This window comes from Anopheles nili, chromosome 2 (genome assembly GCF_943737925.1).
Source record: "Anopheles nili chromosome 2, idAnoNiliSN_F5_01, whole genome shotgun sequence".
Taxonomy (NCBI): Eukaryota; Metazoa; Arthropoda; class Insecta; order Diptera; family Culicidae; genus Anopheles; species Anopheles nili.
In genome coordinates, this window is record NC_071291.1 from 58,470,419 (window position 1) to 58,496,588 (window position 26,170).

Here is a 26,170-nt window from a genome sequence, read left to right on the forward strand (position 1 = left end):
TATAGATGCTATTCTAATATAGCTGCTATCCAAGCACAGCAGCTTGATTTGAACTCGAAGCTAATTTATTCAGTGAACAATTATGATCCTGGAACTGTGAATTTTCACATCTGCTAACGGTGTGAGCCAATTAAAATGTCAATCAACCTTTTTTTAAATTTTGCATATTGTAGCAACTGTATCAAGTATAAATTAACGTGCAGGTGTCGGTCAGTAATCAGTTTCTGGTGTTTTATTTCAAGAAGCAATCAATCAGTTTAGCACAATGGAGTACTTGCGGGGATTCAATAAATACAAGTTTTTTCACTTCTCTTCAACAAACCCATTGGAAGCGAGCACGATCATTACGACCGGTATTGAAACGTTTAATAAAGCGATGGGAGTATCGTTTTTCAAGCGCAGGCACAGCTTCATAAACTTTTTCTTTATCTTCGGGATTACCACGTTGGTGCTGTATCTTATAAGTGTGTTGATATCCTCGTACCAGTCGCGACATGATATGACCAAGTTAATTTTCTGTATTGCCACCTTAGGATTTGGCTGTCAGGTAGGCTGAAAGTCTACGGGCTTTCGCGGTTGGTGATCAACCAGTTCTTGTATCTTTCCCTGCAGGCTATGATGAAAATATACAGCTTTATCATAACACGTCAGCGTGTGGTTGACCTGTACGAGAACAATCTCCACTACTACCAAGATATGATGAAGCAGAGCGACCGTGTTAAACTCGTTCTGTGCGAAAATGCCAGCCTTATCAACATAGTCATCCGAGGAACGGTTGTGATTTACTTTATGCTAGTCGCCACGACAGTAATGATACCGGGGTTATCTTCGGCATTTCTAGCGGATCGAATTTTGCCCTTCGGATTCGTGTTGCCTTTTACTAACGCGGACACACTAGCTGGATATCTTTTGAACTACAATTTGCATGTTCTGATGTCCGTCTACTATTGGATTATTACAGTCGGATCCGACATCACCACTATCTACAACCTTCTAACCGCCTACGGGCAACTGGATGTGCTAATGATAATCATCGAGGAGCTCAATGAGCAGCTGGATCGAGGTGAGTCTCCAGAGGTGATTCGAAGCAAAATAATCGAGATCATTCAGCAACATCAACACCATCGAGCGTATATGCAACAGTTAGTCGATTTTTTGAACCCTTATCACTTTGTAACGCTTGGTTCGACCGTTCCGACGATGGTTATATCTGTGCTCGGATTTGTGTTGGTGGGTAGAATCATTCTGCCTTTGTACTCCCTCAAAAAAGCCAATTGATCGTTGTATACCTCCTTTGCAGTTGGATTGGTATCCAGGCGCCGTGATTGTGTTCCTTGGATCAGTTCAAATATTTTATATTTGCTTTTTGGGCACTAGTCTGGAAATAAAGGTGAAAGGGAAAACTGTACATTTATTTGGGATGTTTCATACACAATGGTGGAATCATATTACAGACTGATGCCCTAACGCTGAAGGTCGGTGCAATCAATTGGAATAAGCTTACCGTTCGAGATATGAAGTACCTGAATCTGGTGCTAGTCATGACACAAACGCCCAAAGTTTTAGCAGTAGCCATGCTGCCATTGAACATAACCGCATTCTTAAAGGTACTCATAATAGATGATGAGTATGAAGAGAATACAAAGGATGGAAAATTCATTGAAAATGTACGTTTTTGTCTTTCTAGATCCATAAGTTTATTTACTCCATGATAATGATGTTAGAAAGCACCAAAGATTGAAATTTGGTGGCCGCAAAAATCTGTAAATGGATATGAATATATGATCCAAACTTTCAACTTTATAACATTCGAAAAATTCCTAAATTATAAATTTTAAAGCGGCTTGAATGTTTGCAATAAGTAAATCATTGAGAGCTGTTATTACATGCTGCAAAACACTAAGCTAATTTTAATTTAGATTGGAAAATTGGCAAATATAGAGTGTAATTATTTCGTTAAACCAACGATTGAAAGTGAATATTATTTTCACAACAATGTAGTAAACTGAAAAATAATAAATACAAATATAAGGTTGCCAATATTAATACCAAGAAAATGTAGTAAGAGAAAAGTTAACGTGTATTGCGTGTAACGTGATGCGTATCGAATTTCAACAAGAAGAATTTTAACAAAGAAGGTAAACAAAGTCAAATTGTACATCAAAATCGTATTTTTTTGTAATAATAACTACTGTTTCCTACATAGCATGTATATATATATATATATATATATATATATATATATATATATATATATATATATATATATATATATATATATATATATATATATATATATATATATATATATACATATATATATATATATATCTATATATATAATATATATATATATATATATATATATATATATATATATATATATATATATATATATATATATATATATATATATAAAGATTTATATACATATGCTTACCCACATTTAAGTACTTACCCACATACATTTTAGCAAGATTCATCTTACTTTGCCTAATCTTGGCAAATATTGGCAGACACTTGTCTGCGTATCTTTACGGTGGTTATCTTTTCATTGATAGGGTTTTTCGATCAGTCCTAGACGGAACGTTGCACATTAAACGTTGTCTGTACACCTTCTCCAAGGTTTCCGTGAATCCTCATCATGTTGAAGCCGATCGACACAACTTCAAAGGACACCTTAGCCGGCTTCAGTCCTGCAGAGGAAGGAAGAAGTATCGACGATGACTACGATCCGTACAAACATCGAACAATCAACAAACCAAACTCGTAAGTTTCGCGCTGGATAAGTATTGCAATATAGCTTAGAAATCTGTGTGATCTCTCTGCAGCACTTTTGGCACGTTTGTACACGTCATGAAAGGAGCGATGGGTGTAGGAATTTTGTCGATGCCATATGCCATTCGGAATGGAGGACTCATTATTGGCATCATTGGAACGTTTCTTTTGGGAATGCTTTATTCACATTGTGTTCACATGCTGGTGAGAAACATTTGTATGAGTTGTGAGATTGTGATCGAAAGTTGTTACCTTTGGTATTTTTTTTTTGTGTTCAAGGTTGACACTGCATATAAAATATGCAAAAGAGAGCGTGTACCAATGCTGAGCTTTGCCGAAACCATCGATCGAGCATGCGCTCTAGGACCACCAAAAGTGAGACCTTTTGGAACAATACTGAAGTAAGTTCATCACGCCTTACCGCCCAACTGGACTTTGCTCAATACGTTCGGGTCTGTTTTATTGCAGAAATTTCGTCGACTTCTTCCTCATGATACCGAAAGCATGCATGATTTACATGGTGTTCATTGGCTCTACGCTACATGATGTTATCAACAATCGCACCGATCTTGATTGGAACGTTCGAATCTATATTCTATTGGCTGCGGTGCCGGCGATTGTAGTGACTCAGGTGCGAGAAATCAAGTATCTCGTTCCCTTTTCCGCAATGGCTACGGCGTTGATATTCGCCAATGTGGTCATATCTTTGTACTACATCTTCAAAGAGCCGTTGTCATTCGACGATCGCGATCTACTACCTACGTTCGATTCACTCACAAAGTTTCTGGGGTAATTCGCTATGTTTAAAGCATATTCTCCGTACTTTATCGATTAACTACTATGACTATGAATCCTTAAACAGCGCTGCTTACTTCGCATTCGATGCTACATCACTAATATTCCCAGTATCCAACCAAATGAAGCACCCGGAGCACTACCTCGGATGTCCTGGAATAGTGAACGTCAACAACATTTGCCTAGCGATTCTCTACAGTTTTGTAGGAGTAGTAGGGTATCTTCGCTATGGGGATAAAATTCGAGGATCAATAACGCTCAACTTTCCGCAAGAGGAAGAGTGAGTTAAGCGAGAAAAAGCTTCTTTGTGAAGTAGTTGAAACATAATTGTTCTCTTCCTACTTCTAGCCTGGCAATGGTCATACAAATTCTGTCTGCAGTAGCGATCCTGTTTTCCATAGGAATCTTTTTCTACGTTCCCATCGAGACCGTCTGGAGGAGAGCTCACAGTCGTGTGCCAGAGAAATGGCACTTTATCGTCCAGTCATTGATAAGACTGGCGTACCTTGTAGCAATCGTTGGCATTGCTTGTGCTGTGCCCGATATCGGCACATTTGTTGGATTAATTGGAGCCATTTTCAACCCGATCTTAGCTCTCTGGATGCCCATTATTGTCGACACCATCTACCGGTGGCCGTCTCATTTTGGGTGGATGAAATGGCATTTGGTAAAAAATATACTGATGGGCTTATTTGGATTATATCTGCTTGTTACAGGCACTATTTCCAGTGTTGAAGATATTATCGACTTGTACGATTGATCGACCTGTACAGGTGGCTTACTGTCTCATGTCTTGTAGAAGGATGATTGGTATCGGAGCGCGTTGATCGTGTTTTTCAGATTTTGGTACTAGTCTAGAAATAAAAGTGAGAGGAAATCCTGCAGTTTTATGTGTGATATTATATACACAAAGATGGCATCATATTATAGACAAATGCCCTTATACTGAAGGTCGGTACGATCAGTAGGAATAAGCTTATTGCGCGAAATATAAAGTATCTGAATCTGATGCTTGCCATGACACAAATGTAGAAAGTTTTTATGTTTCTAAATCCATAAGTTTGTTTACTTCATGATAATTATGTTGAAAAATAATGACAAAAATCTACAGGTCGAGAAAATGTGCCTTTTAATGTATATAGATGATTCATAGCAGTACATTCATAACTAATGCTTTTTTCGATTATTTCTCTCATTTGGCTTATGATTGTCGAAAAGCAAAGCAATTTGTATTGGAATAATCACTTAACAAAATGAGTAATTATCCTTCGTTCAAATATTGCCATTATTTTGTAAGAAGAACCCCTAAATGTATGCTATTTGTTTTACATTTATAATGTCACACCCAATCTTCGAAATGTTGCAATTCGCAGGTTAATACTCTTCGAATAATGTTTTCTAAAACTAATCAACAAATGAATTAAGAACTCGGAAGTTAGTGAAGAAGAAAATAGGGATCTACATGAGGCTGGAATGAAGTTGCATAAATCAAGAGTAATCGCTCAAAAAGTATTAGGAAAGGTAAAACATGTACAAAGCTTGTGGAGGTTTTTAACTTCTTATTCATTCATCAACTGACTGACAGCTGTACGAGCTCAACTTTTCACTTTATGTTCTTTTTGTCGTAATCTAATTTTTCCATTCAAATTAACTCTAAAATAATGAAAATTAACGTTCTTATCATAATTACCATTTGATGTGCATTATGGCGCCTAAAAGTTTGCAATTTGTATATCATTGAGAACTATGGGATTACAGCTTTTAAAAAATAAAATCAATCAATGCAAAAGAATGAAAAACAAATGATCGATAAACGAAGGAGTATATATATTTTTTCGTTATTGGTCCGTTGAAAAATTGTAAATTAATAAATGTTGATTTTCATCCAAAGGAAATGTAGTAAAAGTGAAGTTAACGTAAAAGTGAAGCTAACGTTGTGTAATGGATGCACATGAATGCTGCTTATGACTGATTACTGACTATTGTATGTATTTATTTTCAACATGAACAAGCATATTTGTAAAGAAAACAAACTTGAGATTGCATTTTAGAATAGTGAAAACATTATTTGTTGTAATACAAATAACATTTTAATTCAAATTGTATTAGGTTCGGATAAGTACTATTTGTTTCAATATATACCGTGTGTAAAGTGTTTGTTTATGTTGTTTTAACATTAACGATTATATTCTATACTAAAGCTAATAAGAATTCACAAAGTAACAAGAAGTTCATGGCATGGGAAATACTATACAGTGACCGTGTAAATAAAAAAAAACTGCATGAAAGAATTCAGTAGCGGTGGTTGTAGCATTGTTTTAGTTGCATTTAAATGTATTTAACGAGTATAATAATGCAAAACACACATGTTTAACGGCATTCAGTTTATAGCCAGTTTGCATACGGTATAGAGTCAAAAAAACAATAACCAGTTTGAAACTCACACTACCGTTCACTATTGCAAAACATCGTCTCAGTCGATTTTGGTCTGTTGGTAAACTGCAAGCAAGAGGGTTGAACGAGAAGCTCTTAGTTGTTCGATTTTACAAACAATTTGCAAAGTGGTTTCTTACGCCTTCACTCAATCAACTTCGTTTGTGCATGAAAGGTGAATATTTTCTACTCCGCACATAGAAACACACTTTTACAGTGACTTATATTCTCTGTTTTAGATATCAAACGACGCAAATGGTATATATTATTAGAAATCGACAAAGTAACTGAATAGCACGTAGCATGTTCATCGTAAAAACTACATTGTTTGATATAGCGTACCTTTATGGTAGAACGGTTTGAGTACGATTGGTGCTGAAATGAACTCAAGCACTACAACCTTCCGCAATTTCGAGGCTGGTGTATCATGGTGGTTCATCACTGCATAACCCATTTATTACGTTATTCATCTTACCTCATCTAATCTTTGAAGGAAAACGTATCAACTTGTCTGCTTCAGTATCTTAACCGGTGGTTATCTTTTCATTGATAGGGTTTTTCGATCAGTCCTAGACGGAACGTTGCACATTAAACGTTGTCTGTACACCTTCTCCAAGGTTTCCGTGAATCCTCATCATGTTGAAGCCGATCGACACAACTTCAAAGGACACCTTAGCCGGCTTCAGTCCTGCAGAGGAAGGAAGAAGTATCGACGATGACTACGATCCGTACAAACATCGAACAATCAACAAACCAAACTCGTAAGTTTCGCGCTGGATAGGTATTGCAAGATAGCTTAGAAATCTGTATGATCTCTCTGCAGCACTTTTGGCACGTTTGTACACGTCATGAAAGGAGCGATGGGTGTAGGAATTTTGTCGATGCCATATGCCATTCGGAATGGAGGACTCATTATCGGCATCATTGGAACGTTTCTTTTGGGAATGCTTTATTCACATTGTGTTCACATGCTGGTGAGAAACATTTGTATGAGTTGTGAGATTGTGATCGAAAGTTGTTACCTTTGGTATTTTTTTTTGTGTTCAAGGTTGACACTGCATATAAAATATGCAAAAGAGAGCGTGTACCAATGCTGAGCTTTGCCGAAACCATCGATCGAGCATGCGCTCTAGGACCACCAAAAGTGAGACCTTTTGGAACAATACTGAAGTAAGTTCATCACGCCTTACGGCCCAACTGGACTTTGCTCAATACGTTCGGGTCTATTTTATTGCAGAAATTTCGTGGACTACTACCTCATGATACCGATAGCATCCATGATCTATATGGTGTTCGTTGGCTCGACGCTACATGATGTTATCAACAATCGCACCGATCTTGATTGGAACGTTCGAATCTATATTCTATTGGCTGCGGTACCGGCGATTGTGGTGACTCAGGTGCGAGAAATCAAGTATCTCGTTCCCTTTTCCGCAATGGCTACGGCGTTAATCTTCGCCAATGTGGTCATATCTTTGTACTACATCTTCAAAGAGCCGTTATCATTCGACGATCGGGATCTACTACCTACGTTCGACTCACTCACAAAGTTTCTAGGGTAAGTCGCTATGTTTTAAGCATATTCTCCGTACTTTATCGATTAACTAATATAACTATGAATCCTTAAACAGCGCTGCTTACTTCGCATTCGATGCTACATCACTCATATTCCCAGTATCCAACCAAATGAAGCACCCGGAACACTACCTCGGATGTCCTGGAATAGTGAACGTCAACAACATTTGCCTAGCGATTCTCTACAGTTTTGTAGGAGTAGTAGGGTATCTTCGCTATGGGGATAAAATTCGAGGCTCAATAACGCTCAACTTTCCGCAAGAGGAAGAGTGAGTTAAGCGAAAAAAAGCTTCTTTGTGAAGTATTTGAAACATAATTGTTCTCTTCCTACTTCCAGCCTGGCAATGGTCATACAAATTCTGTCTGCAGTAGCGATCCTGTTTTCTATAGGAATCTTTTTCTACGTTCCCATCGAGACCGTCTGGAGGAGAGCTCACAGTCGTGTGCCAGAGAAATGGCACTTTATCGTTCAGTCATTGATAAGACTGGCGTACCTCGTAGCAATCGTTGGCATTGCTTGTGCTGTGCCCGATATCGGCACATTTGTTGGATTAATTGGAGCCATTTTCAACCCGATCTTAGCTCTCTGGATGCCCATTATTGTCGACACCATCTACCGGTGGCCGTCTCATTTTGGGTGGATGAAATGGCATTTGGTAAAAAATATACTGATGGGCTTATTTGGATTATATCTGCTTGTTACAGGCACTATTTCCAGTGTTGAAGATATTATCGACTTGTACGATTGATCGACCTGTACAGGTGGCTTACTGTCTCATGTCTTGTAGAAGGATGATTGGTATCGGAGCGCGTTGATCGTGTTTTTCAGATTTTGGTACTAGTCTAGAAATAAAAGTGAGAGGAAATCCTGCAGTTTTATGTGTGATATTATATACACAAAGATGGCATCATATTATAGACAAATGCCCTTATACTGAAGGTCGGTACGATCAGTAGGAATAAGCTTATTGCGCGAAATATAAAGTATCTGAATCTGATGCTTGCCATGACACAAATGTAGAAAGTTTTTATGTTTCTAAATCCATAAGTTTGTTTACTTCATGATAATTATGTTGAAAAATAATGACAAAAATCTACAGGTCGAGAAAATGTGCCTTTTAATGTATATAGATGATTCATAGCAGTACATTCATAACTAATGCTTTTTTCGATTATTTCTCTCATTTGGCTTATGATTGTCGAAAAGCAAAGCAATTTGTATTGGAATAATCACTTAACAAAATGAGTAATTATCCTTCGTTCAAATATTGCCATTATTTTGTAAGAAGAACCCCTAAATGTATGCTATTTGTTTTACATTTATAATGTCACACCCAATCTTCGAAATGTTGCAATTCGCAGGTTAATACTCTTCGAATAATGTTTTCTAAAACTAATCAACAAATGAATTAAGAACTCGGAAGTTAGTGAAGAAGAAAATAGGGATCTACATGAGGCTGGAATGAAGTTGCATAAATCAAGAGTAATCGCTCAAAAAGTATTAGGAAAGGTAAAACATGTACAAAGCTTGTGGAGGTTTTTAACTTCTTATTCATTCATCAACTGACTGACAGCTGTACGAGCTCAACTTTTCACTTTATGTTCTTTTTGTCGTAATCTAATTTTTCCATTCAAATTAACTCTAAAATAATGAAAATTAACGTTCTTATCATAATTACCATTTGATGTGCATTATGGCGCCTAAAAGTTTGCAATTTGTATATCATTGAGAACTATGGGATTACAGCTTTTAAAAAATAAAATCAATCAATGCAAAAGAATGAAAAACAAATGATCGATAAACGAAGGAGTATATATATTTTTTCGTTATTGGTCCGTTGAAAAATTGTAAATTAATAAATGTTGATTTTCATCCAAAGGAAATGTAGTAAAAGTGAAGTTAACGTAAAAGTGAAGCTAACGTTGTGTAATGGATGCACATGAATGCTGCTTATGACTGATTACTGACTATTGTATGTATTTATTTTCAACATGAACAAGCATATTTGTAAAGAAAACAAACTTGAGATTGCATTTTAGAATAGTGAAAACATTATTTGTTGTAATACAAATAACATTTTAATTCAAATTGTATTAGGTTCGGATAAGTACTATTTGTTTCAATATATACCGTGTGTAAAGTGTTTGTTTATGTTGTTTTAACATTAACGATTATATTCTATACTAAAGCTAATAAGAATTCACAAAGTAACAAGAAGTTCATGGCATGGGAAATACTATACAGTGACCGTGTAAATAAAAAAAAACTGCATGAAAGAATTCAGTAGCGGTGGTTGTAGCATTGTTTTAGTTGCATTTAAATGTATTTAACGAGTATAATAATGCAAAACACACATGTTTAACGGCATTCAGTTTATAGCCAGTTTGCATACGGTATAGAGTCAAAAAAACAATAACCAGTTTGAAACTCACACTACCGTTCACTATTGCAAAACATCGTCTCAGTCGATTTTGGTCTGTTGGTAAACTGCAAGCAAGAGGGTTGAACGAGAAGCTCTTAGTTGTTCGATTTTACAAACAATTTGCAAAGTGGTTTCTTACGCCTTCACTCAATCAACTTCGTTTGTGCATGAAAGGTGAATATTTTCTACTCCGCACATAGAAACACACTTTTACAGTGACTTATATTCTCTGTTTTAGATATCAAACGACGCAAATGGTATATATTATTAGAAATCGACAAAGTAACTGAATAGCACGTAGCATGTTCATCGTAAAAACTACATTGTTTGATATAGCGTACCTTTATGGTAGAACGGTTTGAGTACGATTGGTGCTGAAATGAACTCAAGCACTACAACCTTCCGCAATTTCGAGGCTGGTGTATCATGGTGGTTCATCACTGCATAACCCATTTATTACGTTATTCATCTTACCTCATCTAATCTTTGAAGGAAAACGTATCAACTTGTCTGCTTCAGTATCTTAACCGGTGGTTATCTTTTCATTGATAGGGTTTTTCGATCAGTCCTAGACGGAACGTTGCACATTAAACGTTGTCTGTACACCTTCTCCAAGGTTTCCGTGAATCCTCATCATGTTGAAGCCGATCGACACAACTTCAAAGGACACCTTAGCCGGCTTCAGTCCTGCAGAGGAAGGAAGAAGTATCGACGATGACTACGATCCGTACAAACATCGAACAATCAACAAACCAAACTCGTAAGTTTCGCGCTGGATAGGTATTGCAAGATAGCTTAGAAATCTGTATGATCTCTCTGCAGCACTTTTGGCACGTTTGTACACGTCATGAAAGGAGCGATGGGTGTAGGAATTTTGTCGATGCCATATGCCATTCGGAATGGAGGACTCATTATCGGCATCATTGGAACGTTTCTTTTGGGAATGCTTTATTCACATTGTGTTCACATGCTGGTGAGAAACATTTGTATGAGTTGTGAGATTGTGATCGAAAGTTGTTACCTTTGGTATTTTTTTTTGTGTTCAAGGTTGACACTGCATATAAAATATGCAAAAGAGAGCGTGTACCAATGCTGAGCTTTGCCGAAACCATCGATCGAGCATGCGCTCTAGGACCACCAAAAGTGAGACCTTTTGGAACAATACTGAAGTAAGTTCATCACGCCTTACGGCCCAACTGGACTTTGCTCAATACGTTCGGGTCTATTTTATTGCAGAAATTTCGTGGACTACTACCTCATGATACCGATAGCATCCATGATCTATATGGTGTTCGTTGGCTCGACGCTACATGATGTTATCAACAATCGCACCGATCTTGATTGGAACGTTCGAATCTATATTCTATTGGCTGCGGTACCGGCGATTGTGGTGACTCAGGTGCGAGAAATCAAGTATCTCGTTCCCTTTTCCGCAATGGCTACGGCGTTAATCTTCGCCAATGTGGTCATATCTTTGTACTACATCTTCAAAGAGCCGTTATCATTCGACGATCGGGATCTACTACCTACGTTCGACTCACTCACAAAGTTTCTAGGGTAAGTCGCTATGTTTTAAGCATATTCTCCGTACTTTATCGATTAACTAATATAACTATGAATCCTTAAACAGCGCTGCTTACTTCGCATTCGATGCTACATCACTCATATTCCCAGTATCCAACCAAATGAAGCACCCGGAACACTACCTCGGATGTCCTGGAATAGTGAACGTCAACAACATTTGCCTAGCGATTCTCTACAGTTTTGTAGGAGTAGTAGGGTATCTTCGCTATGGGGATAAAATTCGAGGCTCAATAACGCTCAACTTTCCGCAAGAGGAAGAGTGAGTTAAGCGAAAAAAAGCTTCTTTGTGAAGTATTTGAAACATAATTGTTCTCTTCCTACTTCCAGCCTGGCAATGGTCATACAAATTCTGTCTGCAGTAGCGATCCTGTTTTCTATAGGAATCTTTTTCTACGTTCCCATCGAGACCGTCTGGAGGAGAGCTCACAGTCGTGTGCCAGAGAAATGGCACTTTATCGTTCAGTCATTGATAAGACTGGCGTACCTCGTAGCAATCGTTGGCATTGCTTGTGCTGTGCCCGATATCGGAACGTTCGTTGGATTCATTGGAGCCGTGTTCAACCCGATCTTAGCTCTCTGGATGCCCATTATTGTCGATACCATCTACCGGTGGCCATCTCATTTTGGGTGGATGAAATGGCATTTGGTAAAAAATATACTGATGGGCTTATTTGGATTATATCTGCTTGTAACGGGCACTATTTCCAGCGTTGAAGATATTATCGACTTGTACGATTAATCGACCAATATCTGTTAGCTAGGTGTATCATGGACAAACATAGTTTTAGTAATTGGTGGAAAGCGAAATTATGAATACGACATTTAAAGTGGATTTTGTAATTTTAGAAAGGTGCTGGAAGAATGTAATTGAGCCTTTAGCATTATTTTTAAATAAATCGATTAAATTATAATTTTAAATTTGAATCCAAGCTTATGAGGATACCGTATCATTGTCATCCATGAGAAGATTGATGAAAACAAACCGTTTTCCGTAACATTGATAAATTATCACATGTTATATTTATGTTTTTACGATTTACTTATACAACTATTCAAACATCTACACACTCTAACCATCAGCTGCCCAATGGCAGCATTTATCGACTGTTCTTGCCCATTGGCACCATTTGCTGAGGTGGCGGGAAATCTTCCGCGTGTGTCTTATTACGACCCATGCAACTCGAGAAGGCTGTATCTCCACGTCCAAAGTTTTCCCCATCCTGCAGGCTTTGCGGCATCGGTTTGCCCATGGTCTCGGGCAAGAACAGCACCCACGTGCCGGAAATGAGCGACATCACGCCGAAGAGCACTGCCGGAATTTTGGGATCGAATGAATCAAGCAGCGTGATCATCGGTGTCATAGCGCCAGCCAAACGGGCACACATCGATCCGAGACCCATCGCAGAATTACGCACAACCGTCGGGAACAGCTCGGCAGAGTAGTTGTAGATGACGGCAAACGAGCCGGCAATGAACAGCTTGCCAAACATGACGATCGACGTCGACTCGGTGCTGCCACGTGTCAGGTACGCAGCCACAATGCAACAAATGCCACCAACAATCATCAGTGAGCTGGTGATCGAACGCCGGCCAAGCTTGTCCAGCAGGTAGCTGATGGAGATGTAGCTCGGGAACTCTACCAGGCCCATGAGGAACAGGATCAGGAACGGATTGCCACTCAGTTTGCCCGCGCTCAGCGACAGACCGTAGTAGGTGATCGAGTTGGCAAACCAGCACAGGCACACGTTTAGTGTCATCTTGCGAAGGTTGGGCGTTTTGAAGAGGTCTGCAAGACCAGCCGACGCAGCAGTCTGTTCCTCGGTTTGGATAGTTTTCGCCTCCTCGAGGTAGTACTCCTTGTCCACGTGAATACCGCGTCCGTTCATGCGCACGGCACGATCAACGATGTTTACCGCTTCGTATTTGCGACCTTGCATCCATAGCCACCGAGGTGATTCGTCCATGATCCACCAGTGAGCTACGAGCAGCAAGCCATGCAAGCCGTACACCACCTGCAAGATCATCCGATCGGGTATAAGAGCACCCCAGGCTGCGACCAGCATGATGCCTCCAGCAAACGCGCCTTGGAACGAGATTCCGCAGGGTGTTCGCTTGCTCGGTCCAACCAGCTCCATCGTCAGTACGAAGCCTGTGATATAGCTTCCAGCACTTCCGAAGATGCCGTATAGGTACCGCAGTACCAGGAACGAGATGTACTCCGGTGTGAAAGCAACCGCCACTCCAAGAAGCAGCTGCATCAGCCCAGACCAGCAGAACACCTTCTTACGGCCGATCTTATCAGCCAAACCGCCCAGCCAGACGGCTCCAGTGAACACACCCAACATGTAGATCGTCTGTCCAAGAGCGCCCATCCAGCGCTTGTCGCAAACCAAATTCCACTCCATCGTCCGCGAGGACTGGTAGTAGGTGTTGTTGTAGACGTACGCACTGCAAGACACGGTCGTGGAGTTGTCAAGTGACGCTGGATCGTACATTAGGCAGGACTCGAGCTCGCCATCGGAGTTCAGTGGGATGTAGCTCGCCAGCTGGGCGATAGAGGGCAGAATGGTACCGTTCGCAGTTGCGGCAGCAGAATCGAGTGAATCCACGAAGCATCGGTGTTCCGGTACGGCTGCTACCGTCACCAGCGAGAGCATGTGCAAGCCAGCCGTTACGGCGGCTAGAAGGTGCAGCACGAACTGGAAGGCTTGGTACTTGCCAAAGTCACCTGTGTTGAAGAGTAACCAGAAAGGAACCGCATTAGTGTACGATCTTCGAAGAGAATGCGAAGAAATAAACACTTGACAGAGCAACGGTTATCAGCGCGTTATCGTGGATGGTGGCAAGAGCTAATACACATTCTATCATGACATGACGATCGATGATCAACGGCCAACAAAAGTTGACAGAAGAGTGACATCCCTCGACTATGAGGACATGATCCGTCATTAAATGCATTCTTTACTGCGTTCTCCATAGCTGATTGGATAATTGATCAAATTCCGTGCGTTTTTAGGTCCTTTATGCTGAGCACGTAGTTGAAATCAATTAAACAACGTCTCTGACACTCGTATCAATTACTTCCATGGGCATGATCGCAGTTTACGCGTGATCAGTGTGATCTTGAAGTATCAAAGATCAAATTGGGTTATATCGACTTAAGCGATCTGTAAGCTCCATCGCTAGAGTAGCAATTCTAGAGCAGCACACATTTGTCGGGCCTCAACAAAAGGAGCAAAAAATCGCACATTTGTCGTACTTGAATGTTATATGTGGCGTGTCAATTTTCACCCAGGCTCGAGCGAATCAGCTGAAAGTTCACACGCAAATCGAAATGTCGGAGCTAACTCACCGCACAAAGGCCCGATAACATGTTGTGCCGATGTTCCTACATCGTTACAATTATCTGTGACCTACGTAACCGAACAGTTTAAGGTGCTATTGGTTCCCGCCATTAGCATGTGAGCATCAAGTACGTCACCATCAATGGTCGATCACATCACCCGATGTCGATGTCGCATTCCTGCCGTTGCGGTGTTTTCCATTCTCGTACGATCCGTACGATGAAGAAGCGTTCCTCAAGAAGCTACGTCGGGGCACGTTCGCCAAAATTCGCTATCGTAAAACTCAATTAGCTCCAATTGAGGAGCACGCGGAACCGCGCTCGACAATGTCGCTGGCGCCGAATTTAAGCTAATTGAGACGCGTACGCGCATCGATGCTCGTTTCGCACATCGATGGTTCCTTAGACCTCAGTTTGTTAACATACGGGCGGCCAGAGAGCCCATCGTTGATCGATAAACAATCACTCGGAGACAGCGAGCTACGGTGGGGCGCTAATGTGAGACCACTTGGGAACAGAATTCGTCAAATGTGACCACTTTTGCGTTATGCTCATTCCCAAGCAGCCCTCGAATGCCCTTGGACTGGTACGCATGAAGCAAAAAAGTGTATCGATCTGCATCAAATTACCGGTCCTCAATCGATTCAAGTACTCACGACAAGGGTGATTACCCGCAGGGTAGAATCCGGTTTGAAACCACAAACCACACGGTTAAGGCGGTCAAAATCACCGATTGACGAGTGTTTGGGTGTTCCCTGGGTGTGCCTTGACATCCCACCACGATCACCTACACGATCGCCGGTTGAATAATGGCAATTTTATGGTAATGTTAAGTCAACAGCTCGTTAATACATCTTGTAATATGCGGTAGCTCAAGCGGCTCTCTTGACGCACTCCGCTATCAGCCGGTGATGGTAAGATAAGACCAGGCTACCCTTCACGAGGTGGAGGCTTCCACCCTGGAGGTAGATAATTGGCGACAGATTCATGATGCCGCACGATGATTTGCGCTCCGCTGCGTTGATGATGATGATGATGATCGCGGTAAGATGTTCCGCGGTGCTGTTTTCTTTTCGGTTCGCTCCGTTTCAATCACAAACCCGCACGCGGTAGTAACACTCGCCACCAACGGAACTGTCAAAATTGATAGGCTTATCGCTTATTGACTGGACTTTTGACCACTACCCGCCCATCGTCGGAGCCGTTTATGTGCTGTGAAATAATTTCTGGGATGCTCGTGGGATTATTTTTTGTTTTTTTTTGCTCCCCTCGTAAGACATGCTAGCGAAGACGTAATAGTGGCTGTTGTTCTAGCATGTTAGCATGTTGAACAAACCGAACCGTGCACTAACGATGGGTGTTGTTTAAATATAGTTCACCAGCTCTCAATGAATGTGCGGCTCCAAGGCGGCACATATTTCCAGCACACGCATCGTTGATTACGGTTCAGTTATCGGGCGGATTTTACGCCGATGTAGCATCGCCACTGATGATTTTACATGGCCCATTCAATGCATTTCCGCTGTCCGGTAGCTCGCACCAACACTGTGAGAGAAGCTTGAATGAAGCTTTTGCTTGCACCACGTGGTGGTAGCTCGAGTTGCATTAATGCTACGCTTCTGTGGGTTTTATGCGAGGTATATCTTCAGCCCTCTCCGAAAGGTAATCACATTTATCATCAGCCAGCCAGCCACTGCAGAACGAAACACCAATGCTGGCTGGCTGTCCTTGATGGCCATCCGAACGTGTCGAAGCTGTTCCGCGCAGAAAGCCTGCACACGAGTGGCACCTCAGCCAAGGTTAACGATCACGGCACGGCTAAAGTAAGGCTCCCTCAACTCGGAACCTCGCAAATGCCACGTTCTTTCGGTGCGACGACGGTTTTTCGGTCGATCAACTTTGCCGCCGAAGGACACACGTGTCGAGCCCCCGATTTCACTTTCAAATCAGTCCGCTTGCCCAATTTCGAACCCAAAACTCGAGCACCCTTTCACCCGCGATCCAGCAAATGGCCCATTCCACCCGTACCTACCAAGCAGCCCCATCAGCTCCTCCAGCTTCTCGTCGATCGCCATCGTGTCCTGCGCGGCTGCTGCTCCTGTTGCTGCGTGTCGCTCGAAGTCTCGCTGCGAACTGGCGCGCGAGATTCTGCAGTGTAAAGCGCCCTACCGCGAGTGAGCGCGCCTGGGGGATCAATGATACGCGGGTTCGCGTGTTGGTGCGCAACCAGAATCACGCCTGTGGGCCCCACACGCCACCGAGGGTCAACCCTTGTTTGCTTTGAGTGGCCGTCCGGGTTTTGTGTCGTCACCGTTTTTGTGCCTGGTAACGTGCGTTTTTCTTGTTTGAGTCGCTTCGCCCTACACCACAGACGTCACTAACTCGCGTTGTGAAGCTCACTTTCGCGAGCGCAAGAAACCTTGGCTGGGGCAGAGATAGTGACGAGTTCGCGGTTTCAAAAGGCACTCACTTTGATGTTCACACACAAACGCCCGGCACCGTTCCGTCTCACGGCGAGAAGAACACCCCGAACAGCCGGGATCGCCGGGCTGGGAAATGCAAAACCCGTGCGCTGGTTATTAACTAATGCAGTTTCTTGCCTATTGGGCGAATGCAGATGGAATGATCGCCTTCAGTTTTCACTCAATCACGATCGCTAATGGAAAATCACGTTAAGAAGTCACGCAAGCGTAACGCTTTATCTGATCGCTTTTTTCGAATGACTGATTAACCATCTCACTGATTGCTAAATTAATGCATTACGATTTGCGTATTTTTGACTCATAGGGGAAAATTGTCACACGATCTTTTTTTAACTTATATGAAGTCTAGAACTTATTCTGCAGTTATGAAAGGAGTTGCTTATTTTTTAGTTATATTAACTTGATCACTGGTCATTTACACTCAATTCATAGTACTATTCGACGATTGATATTTACATGCAGAAGGGGTTTTCCATAAAATTAAAAAAAAATGTATATTGAAGAAATTAGCTCACAAGTAATTGTCGCAGTTATGGCACTAATACCCAGATAAAGGAAACCATCGATAAATCAACGCCAAAAGGCGCACTCTCAGCTCTGCAATGAGTCCAACACCACAATTTCCCATGTCATCATGCCTACTGCAGCACTATAACGCCTCGCCTTGCGCATCGAAACTAACGCCACCAGATCGGGCGGCGTTTCAGCCGATCGTGCGGCGTAAACACATAAAGCATGTCAGCCAAGTGGCGCTAAACGCCGCCGAGTAGAATCGACAGCGTTTACAAACAAATCTCTTCGGCGGAACCGGCGCTTTCTTCCGTGTTGTGAGGACGCCGCAGAGAAAAGGTGTAACGCCCGAGTTTGAGATCAGCTTGCAGTTGGTTGCAGAACGCTTCGCGAGCTCGATTCGTGCAAAAACGCCACCGGCGGTTTGCTTTGCGGACAGAAAACCGGTCACCGAGCGGCGTTAATGAGCGCGATGTGAATTTGTGCTGGCCTCTAGCGATATATGCTCAGAGCACAGCTTCAGATGTCAATCAGCTTGTGAGGGATATTTTTTTTTATTGAAGCATGAATTGGCAAAAAAATAATACACACCAGCATGCTTTGAACGGCACGTGCGTGATTCGACTATTTACGACCTTCGAATGGCCTCATTCCGGCACGCGCCAGGTGTGAAAGGGTATAACAATCGTTGCTAGTTCACTGAATCAACTACAGCAAATTGGAAAGTTAAATCTGCAACTCCTATTCCATTGTGTCATGCGTTTATATGGAGTAGCTTTATGTTTGATCTGCTGGAGAAAAAATTAATACATGAAAAGGCGTGTCATTTGTAATGTTGCACAGATAGCAACACTTTTTTAGGTCAACTTTGCCGATGTTATGGAAAGTATGATCGCGGAACTTTCAAAAAAGATACGTGCAAGTAATCACGGTTCATTGCAAGAATCGTTACAAGTTGATGATAAAAAGTTATTATTGTGCTTAATAAATCATTGATAAAAGAAACATAACTAGACATTAATCATTGTATTAGAGATACCCAAAGGGAATATTACCATATGTGAAGAATTTTTATGTTTCTGATCAAATTAGATGTTTAAAAGGTAATCTTCATGCGTAAAAATACTAATGATAAGTATAAAATCCATGAGAATGGGTAAAATCATTGCTCTATCTTGTCTTTAAAAAAATATACTAAATTTCCTGACACATTTTGTAAATTTACTTTTTTATCATTTAATAATGCAACCATTTCATCTCCTGTAGTAAAACGCTCAACGTGGATGAACTTCTTTGCTAAAAGTGCCGCTAGCAATCATTGCAAAATTGCCACGAGTTGCATTTCCTCCGCAAGGGAGATGGATATTCTGGCCGAAATTCAAAACCTTTTAGCGTGGGTTCGGTGCAGTCGTCTGTTTTGCGCATTCCCATCCGTTTCCTTATTATTCCGGTGCATCTGCGCATGCACGGCAGCAAAACCATCATTTCCACCATATTAACAACCGCGCGGAAATGAGCGTGTTCCGTGCTGGATCGCGAGCAACGATCGCACGATGATCGCTCGGCTTAATTGCCAGCTAGAAACGCGAGCACGCCATTGCCTTGAGAAAGTTTTCTTCTCCCTCTGCGCACGGTTCGAAACCGAGAACAAACCGCACGATCGTTAAACGAAATAAAAGGCGTCTACTTACTCCCACTGGGGGTCATGAAGGAAAAGAACTATTCCTTTCTTTGCAAACTGCGAATGTTAGAGACATCGGTGGACGGTTAAAGAAATGTTTACTTCAAACATTCAAGCAGTGAAAAAAACATCTGTTTTGGGGGTTTGATCTTCATTTAAACATGTGCTAAAAACACCCAACTCTTTTATTTTAAAACATGAATATTAAACGATATTTGCCTTGTACAATTTTATCGAATAACTGAAAAGTATCACGTGCGTTTGAAATGTAGAAGAAAGTTGGATAACTCTGCCATTCGTAGTCCGGATGCGATGACCCAGAAGTAGGTCAACGGGTCACATGGCATTCACGTGCGTTTGAAAATAAAACAGACGAATATTGTGTTGCAAAAAAAAAATATCCCACTCTGTCGCACGCACACACGAAGATACGCAAGAGGAAGTGTTATGAACATTTATGTAACCCGCGAGTCGCTGGTAGAGTCTTTAACCTGTGGTATTGATCCTCGAAATAAACCGAGGAAAAACGCTATAAATGACTGAATGCTAGTAAACAAACGGATTTAAAAATATAAAGCAACGATAAATGATTGACCTAACGATCGATAGGAAGCAGCGTGTCAAGAGTGGCGCTCAGAAGGCCAACGAAAACCACCCAACAACCGGCGAATGGGGCACGCACACTCAACAAGCACTACCAAAACGTGTCCACATCTCATCGAAAAGAAAAGCAAAACAACTTCCACGCAACCGCGTTCTGATAATCACCCGAACTGTTTATCATTCGCTTGCGTAAGGTCGCGTTTTTTTTGTCTTTACATCGTGGTAACCTTTTCGGTCACTCGCGATTTCATTCTCGATCGTACAACACTTGCACCAACACCACACAGCACGGAAGAAACAGATCGAGCCGATTTCAGTGCTCTTTAAACCTACTCGAGCCGTTTCAATCCCACCAGGCCGAACCAAACAAACCAACTGAAATTCGAACGGCGTGTCGAAGACTTCCGCCTGTGTCTGGTGGAGTTTACCATGATGTCTGCTCTTCCTTTACTCTCTTTCTCTCTCTCTTTCTCTCTCAGTTATGGGTGCTTTTTTTATCTCAAACATTTACCATCGAATTTGGAGCGCTTCATGGCTTTGGTTTGAAGCATTTAACGCATGTTGCCACATTAGTTCGACGGGGGACCCTGTGACGTGAAATGCAAACGTACACACTGTTTACGGGTGTGTTGGTGATAATGATAATGTCGCTGATAACAGCCCTCACCCGCGGGGGCCGCCAATGAAACCCTTATCGACGAGCGGTGGCGAATTCAGTAATGAGTGGCCAATGCAGTCGCCGGATTGCACACTCAAAACCTGGAGCACATGGTGATAGAATGCATTCCAGGCAACCGCTGCACCATGTCCACTCGAAGGTCACCGAATGGGGCCTCAAGTAGAACCTCCTGCGAAACTTAGTCTACCAAAACGTAATAATTATCTTATTTTCCAAACGTTTATAGCACAGCGTCATCTGTAGCAGTCAACATTCTGTTAGGATTTCTCGCTTTTGATGGACAGCAATTTAAAAAAACTTTAACACCGAGACTCTCATAATGATTATTTAGTTATTTTTTTGTGATAATTTCTTAGTAACTTCAATCATTTTTAAATTAAATCAAACAAATGGCGAAAATATGTGTCAAAAGCTCTGCGCTTAAAGCTGGCTCAATCAATCAGTAGCTTACTACTTGTTTGATTCTAGATTTTTCAAGTTTCGAAATAAAATTTAATCAACTTGAATAAATTCCATCCTATTTTAGGCTCGTCATAAAATACTTCGACCATTTCTAGCAATAAGGATAGCATTGCTTTGTACGATTGATCACGTGTTTTACTTGAGCTTTATGATGGCAATCGTTAGTTATTATTAAGCATACAATTTGTTTCTTAACCTTTATCACATTTTAACACCCACCCTATTTCATTGTAATGCGTTTGATTGTTTATTTTCTCGTTACTTCCCAGAACCTTATAGCTTTCGATTTATTAACGTTTTTCCAGTGCCTTATGTATAATTCGTTTGATATCGTTTTAGTAAATCGAAAGCTCGTAATATAAAATTCAGTTGGCTACTACTTCCAGGATCAAACTGATTCATTCTGGAAACGCTTAGCAAAGTAGTTTTGCAGCGTCCTCTGTTGGCCAATTAATAGAGATTTATAGAGATTAATAGAGATGATTTTGAAGAAATAAGCTGCCTAACAGGACGCTGAGCAACAAAGAGTCATAACAATTCAAACAATCCAAATATAATTCATACAATTTGATGGATGCTAACCCACGGTCGAATGTCTCTCTGTCGTCTTCGGCATTCAACATATATTGAAATAATTACTCTATGAATGACTCTAGAAGTAGCCAATGCAGCCAATCATCAAGAAAAAATTATGTTGTATAGAATTCAATTTAGTTCTTTAATTGTTAAATTATTTTCGTACGTTTTAAGATTAAATTGTAGTTTTCGTTGTATAAACATTTAAAAAACATGTTATAATGACCACAATTGATAACCTCACAATATCGAAACATTCACCCAAAAGATGACGCTGTTTATGGAAGCGTTTTTCGAACGGGTTCGGTAATGGTAAGATTGCATCATTTAAGCGTTTGTGCCTCTCTTATTTCGTTTTCATATATGTATAACACATTTTCGTGAGAACGAAGTGCGAGAGCGAAAACGATTAAATGTGTCTCGAGCCGTAGTATAGTATAACAGTTAAAGATTGGTAAACAGAGCGAATATTTTATTTAAAAATTTCAGTTTCAAATTGTTTAGGCTGAAAAGAATTGTATATTGCTGACAGTAAGGCGAGATGGGCATGAGGCAAGATGAGGCAAGAATTGTTAATTGTAAAACGGTCATCATTGTTTTAATTTTCTGGTATTCAAATGTTCGGATTATCCGGCCACCTGCCACACGGATAATTGATTCACACTCCTTTATCTAATTCATTTGCATTTGATTCCGAAGCATGTTTTGAAACCTGTTCTCTCTACGTCTGATATGATTCCGGTTTGAGAGAACAACATTACGATCCGTTGCTATACGGAATCTTTTCATTCGCGCCAGCTTCATTCACTTCAGTACAACTCAGTGCATCAAAACAGAACCACCTAAACATGAGCTCGCTCACCAAGGACTGCCTTTCCGAGCGCGACCGGCAAGTGTTGGAATCAATTTTAAATCCATCACAAATCGGTGGGGAAGAATATTTGCTCCAAGAAGAGGAAAAGCATTTGGAAGACGTTCAAGGTATGTCTGTGATTAATTAGAAAAGAAGTGGTCTATATTAGGTGGAGTCATGGCCTTGAAAATGTTATACGACAATCAATTCATCCCTTTGTCACTGTAGATGTTAATGGCGCAGATGATCCTCGTATCAAGGAATCTATACGCCAGGAAATAGAAGCAATCACCCTTGCTGGAAATGGAAACTTTACCGAAGCACTCGATTTACTCGGGAAATCTATCGAATCTGCTCCAGAACGTCCAGCTCCATGGAACAATCGTGCACAAGTATACAGATTGTTAGGAAAAGAAAACGGTAAATTTACGATAACTATGTGGTTCAAACTTGTTCGTGATCGTGTGAATATGTTGTTATGATCATTTTAGACGCCTTGCTGGACATCGAAAAAGCATTGGAGCTTTCAAATCAATCTGGAAGAACCGGCTGCCGAGCGTTGTGCCAACGCGGAATAATGAAGCGCAAAAACGACGACATTGACGGGGCGCGACAAGACTTCGAAGCAGCTGCTAAGCTGGGCAGCAAGTTTGCTCGCACCCAGCTGATCGAGTTAAATCCATTCGCAGCGCTGTGTAATCAAATGCTCCGAGAGGTGATGAAATTTTAGGCCAATAGTTCGTGCTTCTAAACTATCTGCAAAAGGAAGAAAGATTCGCTGCATTACATAAGCTTTGCGTCAATTGAATTCCATCTTTACTTTGCTATCCAATAACCAGAAGCTGTTGTTTCCATAGCAACAGATGTGAGTGATGTCATAATGCGATCAATGATCGTAATGGAATTTCAATTGTCAGCTAAATAAATAACTGATTGAATATGCTAATGGTCATAAACATTTCTAAGTATGGCACATGACACTGTTTCATAAATCCTGATTGCCGGGTTAGGATGAAAATCTGGAAACAGACTATATGAAATCAATGTATCATACTATATGAATCATTATAATAACAGCACATGCCATTGCATGGATATTATTCAAAATTTAAAATTCTTCTAATAAGAAATAATATTGAGGAATAATATGATATTGACAGGTACTCATCAACATTTTTTTCCACCATATAATTTGGTGGCGAAAATTTAAATATGAAATCTTAGTTGTTATCAGTTTCATTAGCCATAACAGAAAAAATATGTTTAAGTTTACGGCTATTGTGTGCTTTAATATAATTGCTCTGATCGAAGAAATCATATAAGTAAATTACTCATTATAAGGCAAATTAGTTTGAGAGTGTAATAAAGTTACAAGGCAAACACTAACAAGACAAAATATATGACAAATGATTTGCGCAAAGATGCAATTGCATAACATTACCACAGGTGCTTAATCATCTGCAACCAGCAACGAAAGCTGTGTGCTTTAAAATACAAACAAATCTTCAGCGCCCGTTGCCGAAAGAAAAAGCACGAAAAACGCATTTCGCTAAATGATGTTTCATTAACAGGATTCGCAGTTCGTTCTAGTTTGTTGAACCGGCCCCCCGCTCAGAAAAACTACCAAACATATGACTAATTATTATGGTTACCTGCCACAATCCACCGCAGGACTTTGTTTCGGGTGGGCTAACCATACCAAACCGCACGCCAAAGCCAAAGCTCAGAAGTGAATGGCCTCGTCGTCCTAGAGATTGAGCTGGCTCCCTTTTTTTTGTTTTGCTTAATGCTTTCTTCGAGCCGCTGCCGACAATGATGATGCCAGGCCGTTAAACTTTACGACTGAAAAGTGGCCGAGCTTCAACGCGGCAAAACAAGCCGTCTCCTGTCGCATCGCTTCTGTCGGATCTTCATCACAGCAAAGACTTGGTCAGTTTTTTGAGGCAAAAAAAAGGAATATACACACTTCCCTAATGTGCAAAGTTCCGGTGGAATTTCGGGTGAAAAACCCCTGGAAAAGGGTGCAAAATTAAGGACGATTACGGATTATGGCGATGATCTCGCACTGATCTACCATAAATCAATCTTCTGCACTCGGACACCGAGCGCGCATGTCCTGTGGGCAAGGTGCGTTCGAGCTTCGCGAGAGAATAAAAACAACCGTTAATCCCGAGCCCCTTTCGGAAGGGCTTTTGGGTGCCTTTGGTCGTGTGTGACCCCGGCGCATCTGTGCGTGTGCTCGCGCGTGTCGACGAAAATTGCACGGGACGGTTGCGTTCGTTATTATTTGATCATATCAATCTGTAAATTTAAATTTAATTTCCCTGCATTAACAACTCTGGACTTCGGCCAGTACCTGTTGGCCAGTGGTTTGCCATCTTTTTCGGGTTTCTCTCTTCGTACCTCGCTGATTCTGTGCCCTTTCGCGTACGCACGTTCGCCTCGGTCTGCGGTTCGTCGCTTATCGCCACCGTCACTGGCAATAAAACCGAAACCGAAATGAAATTGTCAGCAGATAAACTGAGTTTACATTTTTACAAGATAATTCCACCTTGCGCATCGTTAACGGAGCCCAAAGCGCAATCGTATCACGCCGGCAACATTGTACGCAACTAGCCACCGTATGTCGCCCTGAAACAAAACGGCTGCATGCCGTTCTCGTGGAGTCAGTGTCGCATCCTGCGGATAGGATTAAAATAAAATATGGACAACGATAAGCTGTGCGCATTCTGGGTGTGTATGTTTTACATTTTGAAATTTGTTTACATCGTTCAAAATCATATTCATATAATTTCAATGTCTATTTCATTCCAAAAACCACCATTCTTTTAAACACTGTCGACGGCTATATTCATTTGCAACATGATATAAAGCAATAGAATGCAAAGATCATTGAACGCGAAAGAGCGCAAAAGCACTTTCGTTCGAAGATCGATCAAACGCAAGGTGTTTGGACTCGTTTGAAAACTGCACCATTCATGAGCAGCGCGTTTTTGTTACGCGGAAGTAAAACAAAGCGGAAAAAGGAAAACCTCTTTTTTTTTTGGCTCGAATTCCGTTGTTTGCTTTAGGCGAATTGCGGCAGTAATATTTGAGACGAACCAAAGATCGGTCGAACAGGTTTAAGAAGACATATTTTAGCGATGTTGTGATCATTAAGCTGTGATTTTTGTACAAACTTCAAATTAGTATAAAATTAGTGTAAACCAATTTACGAATGGAAAACCTTTGTTTTTTTATGTAATACAAATGTGCATCATTTATATGAAATTAAAAAATTTTAGAAATATTTTCAGTTACCAATAATACTTGCATTGTATTGAATTTAAATGTCAACAGATTATCATACCAAAATCTTTCTGTTGTATGATTTTTCATCGGCATTGCAGCAC

General features: G+C 40.9%; 6 protein-coding genes across 6 annotated transcripts; 5 read left to right on the forward strand and 1 right to left on the reverse strand.

Moving 5' to 3' along the window:
- Positions 1-265: 265 nt before the first annotated feature.
- LOC128721122 (uncharacterized) lies at positions 266-1,741 on the forward strand. The gene is made up of 5 exons (XM_053814844.1): positions 266-547; positions 613-1,230; positions 1,301-1,390; positions 1,455-1,607; positions 1,688-1,741. Exons 1-5 carry the CDS (start codon positions 266-268, stop codon positions 1,739-1,741), a joined length of 1,197 nt encoding a protein of 398 aa, XP_053670819.1.
- A 903-nt stretch (positions 1,742-2,644) lies between these two features.
- Positions 2,645-4,333, forward strand: LOC128726927 (proton-coupled amino acid transporter-like protein CG1139). Its single transcript, XM_053820779.1, has 6 exons — positions 2,645-2,769; positions 2,832-2,982; positions 3,058-3,179; positions 3,247-3,567; positions 3,641-3,853; positions 3,922-4,333. Exons 1-6 carry the CDS (start codon positions 2,645-2,647, stop codon positions 4,331-4,333), a joined length of 1,344 nt encoding a protein of 447 aa, XP_053676754.1.
- A 2,309-nt stretch (positions 4,334-6,642) lies between these two features.
- Positions 6,643-8,330, forward strand: LOC128726937 (proton-coupled amino acid transporter-like protein CG1139). The gene is made up of 6 exons (XM_053820789.1): positions 6,643-6,767; positions 6,830-6,980; positions 7,055-7,176; positions 7,244-7,564; positions 7,638-7,850; positions 7,919-8,330. The coding sequence occupies exons 1-6, from the start codon at positions 6,643-6,645 to the stop codon at positions 8,328-8,330; spliced, it is 1,344 nt and encodes a 447-aa protein (XP_053676764.1).
- A 2,309-nt stretch (positions 8,331-10,639) lies between these two features.
- On the forward strand, positions 10,640-12,327 carry LOC128726948 (proton-coupled amino acid transporter-like protein CG1139). Its single transcript, XM_053820801.1, has 6 exons — positions 10,640-10,764; positions 10,827-10,977; positions 11,052-11,173; positions 11,241-11,561; positions 11,635-11,847; positions 11,916-12,327. Exons 1-6 carry the CDS (start codon positions 10,640-10,642, stop codon positions 12,325-12,327), a joined length of 1,344 nt encoding a protein of 447 aa, XP_053676776.1.
- Positions 12,328-12,590: 263 nt separating this feature from the next.
- LOC128731032 (organic cation transporter protein) lies at positions 12,591-17,013 on the reverse strand. The gene is made up of 2 exons (XM_053824127.1): positions 16,964-17,013; positions 12,591-14,316 (listed from the first exon to the last, which is right to left on the reverse strand). The coding sequence occupies exons 1-2, from the start codon at positions 17,004-17,006 to the stop codon at positions 12,686-12,688; spliced, it is 1,674 nt and encodes a 557-aa protein (XP_053680102.1). The 5' UTR covers positions 17,007-17,013; the 3' UTR covers positions 12,591-12,685.
- A 5,760-nt stretch (positions 17,014-22,773) lies between these two features.
- LOC128726959 (tetratricopeptide repeat protein 36 homolog) lies at positions 22,774-23,508 on the forward strand. The gene is made up of 3 exons (XM_053820812.1): positions 22,774-22,906; positions 23,007-23,198; positions 23,270-23,508. Exons 1-3 carry the CDS (start codon positions 22,774-22,776, stop codon positions 23,506-23,508), a joined length of 564 nt encoding a protein of 187 aa, XP_053676787.1.
- The last annotated feature ends 2,662 nt before the right edge of the window (positions 23,509-26,170 follow it).

What these genes read in the sequence shown, in the direction of transcription:
- LOC128721122 (XM_053814844.1), top strand. Translation starts at nt 266, where the DNA reads ATGGAGTACTTGCGGGGATTCAATAAATACAAGTTTTTTCACTTCTCT. An exon ending in CCTTAGGATTTGGCTGTCAG is followed by an intron (nt 548 to 612) that starts GTAGGCTGAAAG and finishes CTTTCCCTGCAG; the next exon opens with GCTATGATGAAAATATACAG. An exon ending in ACATAACCGCATTCTTAAAG is followed by an intron (nt 1,608 to 1,687) that starts GTACTCATAATA and finishes TTGTCTTTCTAG; the next exon opens with ATCCATAAGTTTATTTACTC.
- LOC128726927 (XM_053820779.1), top strand. Translation starts at nt 2,645, where the DNA reads ATGTTGAAGCCGATCGACACAACTTCAAAGGACACCTTAGCCGGCTTC. An exon ending in ACAATCAACAAACCAAACTC is followed by an intron (nt 2,770 to 2,831) that starts GTAAGTTTCGCG and finishes ATCTCTCTGCAG; the next exon opens with CACTTTTGGCACGTTTGTAC. An exon ending in AACTTTCCGCAAGAGGAAGA is followed by an intron (nt 3,854 to 3,921) that starts GTGAGTTAAGCG and finishes TCCTACTTCTAG; the next exon opens with CCTGGCAATGGTCATACAAA.
- LOC128726937 (XM_053820789.1), top strand. Translation starts at nt 6,643, where the DNA reads ATGTTGAAGCCGATCGACACAACTTCAAAGGACACCTTAGCCGGCTTC. An exon ending in CACATTGTGTTCACATGCTG is followed by an intron (nt 6,981 to 7,054) that starts GTGAGAAACATT and finishes TTTGTGTTCAAG; the next exon opens with GTTGACACTGCATATAAAAT. An exon ending in AACTTTCCGCAAGAGGAAGA is followed by an intron (nt 7,851 to 7,918) that starts GTGAGTTAAGCG and finishes TCCTACTTCCAG; the next exon opens with CCTGGCAATGGTCATACAAA.
- LOC128726948 (XM_053820801.1), top strand. Translation starts at nt 10,640, where the DNA reads ATGTTGAAGCCGATCGACACAACTTCAAAGGACACCTTAGCCGGCTTC. An exon ending in CACATTGTGTTCACATGCTG is followed by an intron (nt 10,978 to 11,051) that starts GTGAGAAACATT and finishes TTTGTGTTCAAG; the next exon opens with GTTGACACTGCATATAAAAT. An exon ending in TCACTCACAAAGTTTCTAGG is followed by an intron (nt 11,562 to 11,634) that starts GTAAGTCGCTAT and finishes ATCCTTAAACAG; the next exon opens with CGCTGCTTACTTCGCATTCG.
- LOC128731032 (XM_053824127.1), bottom strand. Translation starts at nt 17,006, where the DNA reads ATGGCGATCGACGAGAAGCTGGAGGAGCTGATGGGGCTGCTTG. An exon ending in GGAGCTGATGGGGCTGCTTG is followed by an intron (nt 14,317 to 16,963) that starts GTAGGTACGGGT and finishes TCTTCAACACAG; the next exon opens with GTGACTTTGGCAAGTACCAA.
- LOC128726959 (XM_053820812.1), top strand. Translation starts at nt 22,774, where the DNA reads ATGAGCTCGCTCACCAAGGACTGCCTTTCCGAGCGCGACCGGCAAGTG. An exon ending in GCATTTGGAAGACGTTCAAG is followed by an intron (nt 22,907 to 23,006) that starts GTATGTCTGTGA and finishes TTGTCACTGTAG; the next exon opens with ATGTTAATGGCGCAGATGAT. An exon ending in ATTGTTAGGAAAAGAAAACG is followed by an intron (nt 23,199 to 23,269) that starts GTAAATTTACGA and finishes TGATCATTTTAG; the next exon opens with ACGCCTTGCTGGACATCGAA.